The 12,289-nt window shown below is 39.6% G+C and overlaps 1 protein-coding gene across 6 annotated transcripts in view; it reads right to left on the bottom strand.

Moving 5' to 3' along the window:
* Positions 1-12,289, bottom strand: part of HELZ (helicase with zinc finger) — a 162,774-nt gene that overhangs the window by 21,161 nt on the left and 129,324 nt on the right. For all 6 annotated transcript variants that reach the window (XM_086687797.1, XM_086687802.1, XM_086687801.1 and 3 more), the window contains one exon: positions 11,009-11,525. In XM_086687797.1, the coding sequence (XP_086543923.1) occupies positions 11,009-11,525 (517 nt within the window). The remainder of the gene's footprint in view (positions 1-11,008; positions 11,526-12,289) is intronic.

Here is a 12,289-nt window from a genome sequence, read left to right as displayed (position 1 = left end):
GGGTAGGAAAGAAATAGTACACGGAAGTTTGCCCTCAAGCTCCTAACTATTTGCATTCTCTCTGAAGAATCATAATTATCATAATTAAATAAATTCCCCAGCTTTAAAACACAGGTAGTGCCAGAGAATCTTTGTTTTATTTTTAAAGAACATTGAGAAATGAAGTACATTCCTTATAGTTAATTTTCTGGTATCTGAGATCTCTAAATTAATCATTTGAACAGTCGAACATTTAGCAGCTGGAACTAGACAGCTTTTAAGAATGAAGAATTCTAAAATGAATTCTAAAACCATCAACCCCCCAGCCTCCCCGCCAGAAAGGAAAACTTTATACATCCGAAGACCTCTTTGGTCCCAGGAATATAATTTGGTTTCCCCCAATCTCCACCCCCATATCTACTTCACGTCAACTGCCATCACTTCTTGGTTTGCAGGAAGAAACCTTACTTGAGGCATAAAGAGCTGAGCAGTGTGAAACAGCGTAGGGCTGGGAGTCCGGAGTCTCAGCTCCACTTTGATTAGTAAAACTGTGTTTAAGCTGCAAGTCTCTCAACATCTTGGTGCCTCAGGCTCCTTTAAAAAGGAGGAGTGAGAATAAATGATCTTCAAGGCCTCGACTACCTCCAAAGTTCTCGGTTTTTTAAAAGAGGCTTCAATAAATCAAAGTCTTTGTCAATGAGAATATATTTAAACTCTGTTTTATTAAAATATCCAAATATGGGAAGGGAGTAGAGGGAAAGTGCGAATAGCAATACAGAGAAATATATGGGGGTAGTAGAAATGTCCAGTGTGTAGATAATGGTTATGTTTTCATGGATATCTTCCAGGACCAAAACCAATATATTGTACAATTTAAATATTAATTTCAATAAAGTAGTAAAAAAATTTTAAGTTAATGCTAAAAAAAATAAATAAAAAATAAAATAAAATATCCAAATATAATCCATTAACAACTTTAACAATCATCAACAATGTGCTGTATTGGCTAAAATAATTCAAATATGATACAAACCTATTTAAGTCATCTAAATTCAAAACCTATACAGCATGCTAACTGACTACAATAAAATGCGTTTCAGACAATGAGTTTAAAATTTCAGATTTTTCTTCCCACAGAGGGAAATTTCTATGAAATTTACACTGAAAGACAAGGGCCTGCAACTATAAATTTCAGAAGGTAATAAATTTCAGAAGATCCCTCTGTGCAAAAGAAAGCTATTTCCAACAGAGAATGCCTTTTGTGTTTCTACCTATACTTCAGCACTATGGACCCCTAAGCTGTTTAAAAGTATCAACTATACTTTTCTTCCCTTGTTTCCTGACCATGTTTTGTTTCCTGTTATTTTACACAGTTCTCACTTTCTTTCACGAAGAGACTATTCCTTCCACATCTGTCTCCTGCCAATCAGATTGTCCCTTTACTTTTAGACAGCAGCCCATCAGTGTTTGACTCTCCAGTTTCATTTTGGAGTCCCCGGGTCTCAAATCGTTTCATTATTTATTGCTTAACAGCTCATTTTACTCTGTGAGAGACCCTTACTTCTAGGTTCAGTATCGACTCCACGCATGTTTGTGTGTTTAAAAATATTCATTATGTTGCTAAACATACGCTCATTTTCCAAGAAACCAAGGGCTGTCTTTCTAAATATCAAAATAGAATACTAAAATTTCAAAAGCCATTTCAGGAAAAACTAATTCACTAAGTTCATATATAAATTTGTATTTGTTAAAGATGGGTTGTCAGTGTAAGTAAAAAATTCATCATCTGCTTACCATTACCATTGTCTTATAAAGTATACCTCTGATGTATGAGGTTACCAAGCCATTTTACATGTATACGTATAAATAAGTAACTGGGGGAAAGGTCAGAAACTAAGTTAATTAGGGCTCTATTTATAATTATACTATCAAATCTAATCACTAAGGAAGAGCTAAATGCTCTACTAGAAATTCCAAGTCTCATTAACTATGGTGCCAGAAATTTTCATTAAAATAGAACACCTCATTTAAATGATTAGCTTTGACACTTGGAGCATGAACGGAGGTGCAATTTATTAATCTGTTGATCACGATCTCCGTTATGTGCATCAGATGGTTTATTACATACCATACATCAACCATCCCTCTGCGAAGACCACCTGGCTCTACAACGTAAGTCACAAGCTATCCTCACCCTCTTCTAAAGTAGGACAGGCAGAACATGTCAAGCAGCCAAGAATACACTCTTCAAGTTACACTCGTACAATACTTTGCATCCAAGAAGGGAACTTGGGGGTGTGGGGTAATTAGACAAGACTCAAATCAAAACTACCAACTAACTTCAAAACTAGAGTTCTTTGAAGGGAAAAACGAAAACTAACAGATGAGTCCAAAGTGTCTTTGTTCAAAAACCAACACGTAAGACCTATTTCAAAGCAGATTCACCACAGAGGCATCTCTAAGATGCCGTCAGCAAGTGCTGCTTTGCTGAAAGCCCCTCAAGATGAGTGACTTACGGGCACCCACTCCCCCTGGAAGGCCATCGCCACAACACCACCGCTGCGACACAAGAACGTGCAGCTTCAAATTCTGAGGCTTTTCCAGGGGAGCTTTTAAAAAAGAATTTGCCGTGTATTACTCATAAGCACTTTCAATCAAACTGTTTTACGATGAAATACATCTTAAATGGCAAAGGCTTTGTTCTGTACTAACTAGTGTCAGAATTGCTGGCTCTATGGTAACGTTTTTAACGTGGTGAAACTATGCCCACTTCAGAAGAATGAGGATTTGTCTCTCGAGATAAAATAACTGGAAAATATAATGGGAAAAGAAGGCCCCATTCATAACAGAAAAAAACAAGGGAAAAATCAACGTAAGAGGAAATTTAACCAGTAATAAAGCTGCTACAGAATTTTACAGAGGGACATTCAGACAATAAAAAAGGAAGGGAGGGAGAGAGGCGGGGGTGGGGAGGGGGAGAATTAAAATATTTGCACCAATGAAAGATCGTACCAGTTCCTAAATGAGAGGTTTAATATATTGGTAAAGACAAAGTTTCTCCCAATTTAAGGTATATGTTTGATGTAATTGAAAAAAAACAAACAAGAAAGGCTTTTCTTTGGGAGTGGGGGACGGTGTGAGAGGGGGAAGAGTTCACAAAGGTATTCTAAACTTATATAGTAGAGAAACCCAATGACTTTTTCCCTCGACCTCTACAAGGAGAAAAAAAGCAGTAAGGAAGACTTTATACTATCAAATTAGAATACTACAAAGGCCTCAAAAATTAAAACAGTGCAATTCTGGTACAGGAACTATACAGACAGAGGAGGAGAAAAATAGAAAGTCTGGAAACAGATCCAAGTTTACACCAAAGAACGGCATCTCACTCAGAAGTTAAATTATAAAGTTGTCATACAAAGTGGAAAATCTCATACAGAAAAAATTACCCGTGAAAAATTGCGAATCATGCCAAAATTACCAGAAACTGAGCCCTCGGAAGCTCTGAGGCCAAGAATTAACTTCTACTGTTTCTCTTCACGCTTCCTGGCTCCCCACTCCCGCAGCAGTCTTTGGAATGCAAGTATGAGACAGTGCTGCTGTAAAGAATTTGGCATTTTCGTAAGAAAGCTACTATTCTGTATGGTGATAATACAATAATTTAGTGAGTATGAAGACAACTGGCTAAATACTTAGAGAAAAATTACATCATAATCCCAAGCTTACCCTGAAATTTAAAATCCAACTGGAGCAACTGGTCGATCTATTTCCAATCAGGAACGGTCCGTAATGTGGCCCAGGGCAAGGATGGCACCTGTGCCATCAGCTCCCCTCCTTGCCCCGTCATCAAAAAGAACTAGAAGAGGAAGGAGGGTGCTGGCACCACGGCCAGACCACAGTGCCCCGGCCTCATCCCAGCAGCTGAGGGCCAGGGCTTCTGCTACATTTATGGTAGGGTAAGGAAAACCCATGGACTTACGCCTTAAACAGCTAAATGAGAATACTCTGAACATGTTAAGTAGCAAAAAATGTTACAGAATAGGATCAAGATCCCATTTAGGCCAGACCACAGTGCCCCGGCCTCATCCCAGCAGCTGAGGGCCAGGGCTTCTGCTACATTTATGGTAGGGTAAGGAAAACCCATGGACTTACGCCTTAAACAGCTAAATGAGAATACTCTGAACATGTTAAGTAGCAAAAAATGTTACAGAATAGGATCAAGATCCCATTTAGGCGCTGTGACTGGTGGAAAGAAAGGTTTGATGGGGTGATATAACTGAGCACAGCAATTCGGGGCCGGGGGGGTGGGGGGGTGGGCGGGGAACGGTTTCAAGTTTTCCCAACAAGTAATCAACCAAATGTTCCTATTTAAGAATGCTATAAAACCACACGTTCATCTCTATGAACGCTATGAAGAGCCAAGTGTTGCAGTAGCTATCTTGGTATCGTGAAATTAGAAATAATTTCTCTAACTGCTACATTTTCCATGCTGACGGTGTACTTCATTTGTCAAAAGGAAACCAAAATTATAAAAAAAGAAAATACTAATGAAACAATATGAAAAACCATCTCTGTTCACGTTAACTGTTAAGCTAACACCTAGATGTTTTCACCTCACGTAAGATTAATCTACCAAGGTTTCTCACAATAAAAGAATTCATAGTACGGAAGGAAACAAGACATTTTTCTGTATTGTTAATGTTAAAGAAACTATTTTAAAAGGCTGGAAAGAAATGGCAAACACAAACTATTCATTCTATGAGATGATTCATATAAAAATCATTTTGTACCACATAATGCACAAACACTATTATCCCAATGCACTGAAAATGTCAAATCTGCAATGCGGTAAAAACAAGATTTTCCTTGTCGAGGTATTTTTTCCGTGTCGCAAGACAGTCATCATTAGTGAATCTTGTGCATCGAGATAAAGGTGACTAAAAGTTTCTGCAAGAGTAATTTCATTCTAAGGACCCACTGACAATCGAGGGCACTTACACACAGCTTAACAGTAAGTACTGTCAAACATTAAGAGCTTGAAGGTGCAAAGAATTTAAATTCCAAGACCTAGGGATATTTAAAGGACATGAATCACTATTTGGAACTATTTAGTAAAGTATAACTCTTCACAGAAGCTGGTAAAACCTTCGGCACACTGGTCTGTCCACATGTTATGAACTCATGTGGCAGCTTAAATCAAAAACATCACAAGAGGTGTCAGTAAAGACAGTGGAGTCCATCGCTCCATAAACGCAATGAAAATACTGCCAAAAACTGTCACCATCAAGTTTCTTGAAATTCAGGAGACTAACGCCTACAGCAACCAGGGGAGCATTTCATCAAGAAAAAGAGGGAAAATTCAGCAAGGATAGTGAGCTCTGCAGTATTTTAACTTACTCTATCTAGTCCCAACTAGGGCTCGGTGGCTCAGTGAAGACAGGATCCTGCATTTCCAGCACCAGCACCAGCACCAGAGGGAGCAGAACAGGCCCCGTTCTCAAAGAACTGTAATTATTTGTTGTGACCTGTCTGGTAGTCCCAGGAAGAGTGGCTCAAAAACAAACAAACAAAAACACCTGCCTTATCTTGTCTAATTCAGAACTTAACCAGTAATAATAAGGCCGTATCAAAAACATTCGAAGGCAAATGTTTTTTAGTCACTGCTACCTGAACCAAACAGCAGACTAACCAAAAGCTTTGGAGGCAAGGCTGAGAAATGAGATGCTTTGTGAAATAAGGGCTTTGAGGAGCCACTGCGGGCTGATCCGGAAGTTGTGAGGCAGCAGGAAGTGAGGGCTAAGGCAGAGATGTCAACTGCCTGGCCGAGCACGGAAGGGGTGCCCAAAAGCACAAAAACTGAGCCTCTGAAAAAACTGGGCCGTGGTTTTAGTCCCAGGCGTTTAAGGAAATCTCCACGCAATGATTAGCTGACCATTAAGCTAACAACATAAAGACTTCAGAGGTGACACATCACAACCACAGACTTTAAAAAATTAATTCAGCATTTTACAATTAGTTTAAAATTATTTTTTAGCTGATCAGAAAAGTCACTAAACAAATGACAACAAAATAAAAAAGCAAAAGGATGAGAAAAGAGATTCCATGCAAACCGTAGTGAAGAGAGAGCTGTGGTGGCTGCACAAAGATCAGGGAAAAGACAAAAAATACTTGAAGACAACAACTGTTATGAGAGAAAAAGAACATTATATAATGGTGAAAAGGTCAATCTGTCAAGAAGATATAACAATTATAAATATACATAAACCTAACAGCAAAGTGCATGAAGCATAAACTGAAGAGTCAGAAGATTCAACATTAATAGTTGAGAGATTTCATTCAATACCCTACCTTCACTAAGGGATATAAAACCTAGACAGAGATCTAAAGGAAACCAAAAATTTGAACAACATATAAACCAAACAGACCTAACACTCCACCCAACAAGAACAAAGTATTCATTCTTCTCCAGTGCACTTGAAACATTTTCCAGAAAAGACCAATGTTAGGCGGCAAAACAAATCTCAGTAAATTTTAACAGATTAAAATTATACAAAGTATATTGTCTAACCACAATAGAATGGAATTAGAAATCAAAAACAAGGAAATTTTAAAAACTCACCCTAGATACACTTGCTTTTCTCTAATTTGCCAAATATTCACCTTAAACGTCATACTAGGGGTTCTGGCCAGGGCAATCAGGCAAGAAAAAGAAATAAAAGGTATCCAGGGGCACCCGGGTGGCTCTGTCGGTTGAGCGACTCTTGGTTTCAGCTTGAGTCACGATCTCGCAGTTTGTGAGTTCAAGCCCAACACTGGGCTCTGCACTGACAGTGCAGAGCCTGCTTGGGATTTCTACCCACCCCCCCGCCCTCTCTCTCAAAAAATAAACACACACACACACACACACACACACACACACACACACACACACACACACACACACAGATTTTAAAAGGCATCCAGATTGGAAAGGAGGAACAAAAATATATTTGTAGATGGCATTTTCTTCTATATAAAAAACCGCAAGGTATCCACAAAAAATCTATTAGAGCCAATTAAGAGTTCAGTAAACTTGCAGATATATAATCACTATATTACTAACTGTATTTCTACACACTATTAATAAACAATCCAAAAATGAATTAAGAAAACAATTCCATTTACAACAGCAGGAAAAAGAATAAAATACCTTCAGGACACATTCAACAAAAGAAGTGTGAGATTTATACCTGGAAAACTACAAAATGCTGTTGAAGAAAAATTTCAAAGGACCTACACAAAAAGAAAGATATCCCATGTTCAGGGCCAGAGGGCTTAATACTGTTAAGATAACAATACTTAACAATACCCAAATTAATCTGATTTAAATTTTTTTTTTTTCAACGTTTTTATTTATTTATTTTTGGGACAGAGAGAGACAGAGCATGAACGGGGGAGGGGCAGAGAGAGAGGGAGACACAGAATCGGAAACAGGCTCCAGGCTCTGAGCCATCAGCCCAGAGCCTGACGCGGGGCTCGAACTCACGGACCGCGAGATCGTGACCTGGCTGAAGTCGGACGCTCAACCGACTGCGCCACCCAGGCGCCCCCAAATTAATCTGATTTAAAGCAATCCCTTTTAAAATCCCAGCTGACTTTTTTTTTTTTTGCAGAAATTGACAAACTGATCCTAAATTTCATATGGAAATTCAGAGACCTAGAGGAGGCAAAACAATCTTGAAAAAGAAAAACAAAGAACAAAACTCACTACAAAGATACACTGTATACAAGACAGTGTGGTAGAGACATAGACCGTAATGAATAGAATTGAAAGCCTACAAGTAATCCCATACATCTATGATCAATCGATTTTTGACAAGGTTGCCAAGACCATTCAATGGAGAAAGAAGTCTTTTCAACAAATGGTACTGAGAAAACTGGATAACCACATGCAAAATAATGAATTTGACATCGCTGGATGTAATACATAAAAATTAACTCAAAATGGATCAAAGAACTCAATGTAAAAATTAAAGCTCTTAAACTAGGATAAGTAGATATAAATCTCCATGACTTTGGATTAGACAACAGTTTCTTAGGACATCAAAAGCACAGTAACAGGAACAACAACAACAAAGAACAGAAAAATCGGACTTTTTCCAAATTAAATTGAAATTCCAATTTCATGCATCAAAGATACTATTAAAGTAAAAAGACACAGAAGGAGAAAATATGGCAAATCATATATGTGAAAGGAATCTAGTACCCAGAATATATGTAAACACTTTTTTAAAGTTTATTTATTTTGAGAGAGAGAGAGAGAGAGAGAGAGAGAGACAGAGAGGGCACAAGTGGGGGAGGGGCAGAGAGAGGGAGGGAGAGAATCCCAAGCAGGCCCTACCCTGTCAGAGTAGAGGGCTCAATCCCATGAACTATGAGATCATGACCTGAGCTGAAATGAAGAGCTGGACGCTTAACTGACTGAGCCACCCAAGGACCCCCCAGAATATATTTAAAAACTCTTACAGCTCCACAACAAAAAACCAACCATGTTTCAAACTAGGCAAAGGATCTGAATGGACATTTCTCCAAAGAAGATACACAAATGGCCAATAACCACATGAAGCGATGCTCAACATCGTTAGTCATTAGAGAAATGCATGGCAAAACTACAAAGAGATGCCACTATATACCCACTAAAAGGCTATTTATATTTTTTTTAACAAAGGAGATATTGGAACCCTCATACAACAGTACTGGGAATGTAAAATAGTACAAGGCACTGGGATAAACAGTTTAGCAGCTCCTCAAAAAGTCAAACCCAGAGTTACTAGAATGACCCAGGAATGCCAGGTACATAACTAACCAAGAGAACAAAAAATATGCTTTCACGCGAAAACTTGTCTGGCAGAATTATTCATAATAGCAAAATAAAAGGACACAACCCAAATGTCCACCAGTTGAGGAAGAAATCAACAAATTGTGGCATAGCCATATGATGGAATATTACTCAGCCATAAAAAGGAATGAAATACTGACACATGCTACAAAGTGCATGCACTTCGAAAACATTACACTAACAGAAAGAAGCCAGGCCACATTCAGTATGATTCCATTTATATGAAATGTCTCCACGGAGGCAGAAAGTAGATTAGTAGTTACTAGAGACTGGAGGCATGAGGGGAGTAGGGAGCAACTACTTAATGGTTATGGGGGGGTCTCTTGGGGTGACAACAATGTGCTGGAACTGGAGAGTGGGGGTGGCTACATGATATAGTACATATGTTAGAATCTACTAAATTGTAGTTTAAAATGATTAAAAGAGAATTTTTTGTTATATGAATTTTATCAGAAATAAATACAGGGGTGCCTGGGTGGCTCAGTCGGTTAAGCATCCGACTTCAGCTCAGGTCATATCTCAGGGTTCGTTGAGTTTGAGCCCCACATCCAGCTCCGTGCGGACAGCATGGAGCCTGCTTGGGATTCTCTCCCTCCCTCTCTTTCTGACCCTTCTCCACTCTCTCTCTCTTCCAAAATAAACTTAAAAAAAAAAAAAGAGAGAGAAATACATATGTAAGTACATAAAACATCACGTAACTGAAAATAACATTAGTGCACAGTTGTTAAGCCTTTCCATTACATTTTGAAATAATGTCAGGTATGTGTCAATTCTTTAAAGGTATGGTTCCAAATTTCTAGATCCTCACAATACATATATACAGATACCAATTCATCTTATGCTTATAATTTATATTAGGAACCTGAGAGAGCAATTAAGTTGTTTTCATCACAGTAATTATATGAGACAAGCCAATCAATGTATGCTGGAACGATCTGAACAAATGACGTCCAAAACTCTACAAATAAGATATAGAACCATGCCTATGAAACTGGACTGTATAATCAGCATATACAGCAGAAAATTGGCAAAACATCTGAATTAATTTCAAAGCCCTTAGAAGTCACCAAGGATGGGGCGCCTGGGTGGCTCAGTCGGTTGAGCGTCCGACTTCGGCTCAGGTCATGATCTCGCGGTTCCTGAGTTTGAGCCCCGCGTCAGGCTCTGTGCTGACAGCTCGGAGCCTGGAGCCTGCTTCGGATTCTGTGTCTCCCTCTCTCTCTGCCCCTCCCCTGCTCCCGCTCTGTCTCTGTCTCTCTCTCAAAAATAAACATTAAAAAAAATTAAAAGAAAATCACTGAGGAACTGCCAAAATGAAGCTATTGTCAAAAAAATATGTTTTCAGATATTAAAATAGGAAATGTTTATCCTGTTTTAATAAAAAGACATCTGTGATTGATAATGACCACAACCAGCTTTATAAATTCTTACATTTAATCCCCACAAGCTTAAAGAGAACAGCTAGACAACGTTTTTATAGTCTACACCAATGGTACCATTTTGTAAGTTTCACAACCCGGAATTACTAAGATTTTCGTATCAGTGAAGGTCCGCAGAGATTCTTTTTGGAGATACTGAAGTACCTTAAGACAAAAACCCAGTTTGCCATAAAATGTTCCGCACTGCAGAGTCAATCCTGTACTACACGCACAGCCCAGTGACACCCGGGAACGAGCACTGCCACGGGTCAACCGCCCCCACCCACGAAAGCACCAGGAAGGGTGACCAGAGACAGCACAGCGCTAGGAATTCACCGCTGGCTGCAAAAGCCATCATCTATGGAAAGCTTAATTAACAAATTCATAACTGACACACGTAACGTAAGTGAAAAGATGAATCACTGGAAACCATTTCCCCAGATTAGACAGAACAAAGCTGCTTGAAGGAAGGGCCTCCTCAGGTCAGTCAGGTGTGAAATGTTCCGAAACAGCAGTAACAGACTCTAAGGGCATGTTTCAACAATAACGGACAGTCTACAAAGCCTGAAATAGCACATAAGAGGGGAAATTAAAAATACATTCCAGGAAAAGATTATCTTTAATGACTACTAAATTCACGAAGATCTGTCCACCGCTCTCATCAAATCAATAAATACTAGCATTTTCCACAAAAATTTAATCCCAAAAGCAAAAAAAGGAAAAGAAAGACATTTACCTCTTCTAAGCTAGGGAGCGAAGAAGAAGATACTGTTCGAGACGACAGTGGGTGAAATGGCTCTTGACCAATAGCGTGTTGATGATTCTGTATTTGTACAAAAGGGTTCTGCGGTGGTCTGTGAGGCAAGGGAGGTAGGCCGTAGGGAAAACCCGGCCCCATTAGGTGACTCTGTTGTAAGTTAGCAAAAGTCCACGCTCCGTCAGGCGCCAGGTATTTCAAGGGAGGAGGGGCAAGGTGTTCGGATGGCAATGAGAACGGTGAGCTGAAGAGCTGGGGCGGCAGGCGCTGCGGAAATGCTGGGTTGTTGGCTACTTCGATGTCTCTGCTACTGTCATTAAAGTTAGAAAAGTGGCCACTGTGGTCCGTGCTGGACGGGGGAGGCGGGGCTGCTGGCGGGCTCCTGCTCTGAACTTGTCTATATTGCAAAAGTCTTGATTGAGGTGGTGGCATTTCAGCCAGTTCCCGTGTTTCACTTTGATCACGATTAGACAGTTCTCTGATTAAGTCTTGAAACCTACATAAAGACGATGAAATACGAGGACAAGAAAACAAAGGAAAAGCTCCATCACATCGAGGAGAGCTTAGTCAACTACATGGGTTAATTTTTACAGACAACAGTGAAAATACTTCATTAGAACTCACGGTAATTAATCTCAAAGGTGAGCATTAACACTCAACAGATGTGGAATCGAAGACAGTAAATATGCCCCAAGTACCTGATTTCTTTCTTTTCCCTTGGCATTAAAACCAACTGTCCTGTCTCTACGTGTCTTCGATAACTGGCAGTTATAAAAGGTCACCCCCCCCCCGGGGGGGGCCTGGAGGCTCAGTCGGTTAAGTGTCCGACTTCAGCTCAGGTTGTGATCTCAGGGTTTGTGGGTTCGAGCCCCACATCAGGCTCCGTGCTGACAGCTCGGAGCCTGGAGCCTGGAGCCTGCTTCAGATTCTGTGTCTTCCTCTCTCTCTCTGCCCCTCCCCTGCTCACACTCTTGTCAATCTCTCTCTCAAAAAGTAGATAAACATTAAAAAAAAAAAAAAATTTTTTTTTTTTTTTAAAAGGTCACCATAATGGTGGACCTTTAATTCAGAGGGATTAGGAAACGCTTCGTTGCATCCACATGACACTGGCCATAAAAACAAGTTTAGAAGGAGGACTGAACCTGCATCAAGGTCCGTAGTTCAAAGCAGATAGAATTCTGTGCGGCTAGGAAAATAAACTGATGATAAATTTATAAGCTTTAACTTTCCACCTAATTTACTTCTGTATCCGTTCATTTC

The sequence above is a fragment of the Puma concolor genome, chromosome E1 (assembly GCF_028749965.1).
Source record: "Puma concolor isolate L17-30 chromosome E1, mPumCon1.1.hap2, whole genome shotgun sequence".
Taxonomy (NCBI): Eukaryota; Metazoa; Chordata; class Mammalia; order Carnivora; family Felidae; genus Puma; species Puma concolor.
Note: the sequence above shows the minus strand (reverse complement) of the source record. Positions and strands in the feature narration are given on the sequence as shown.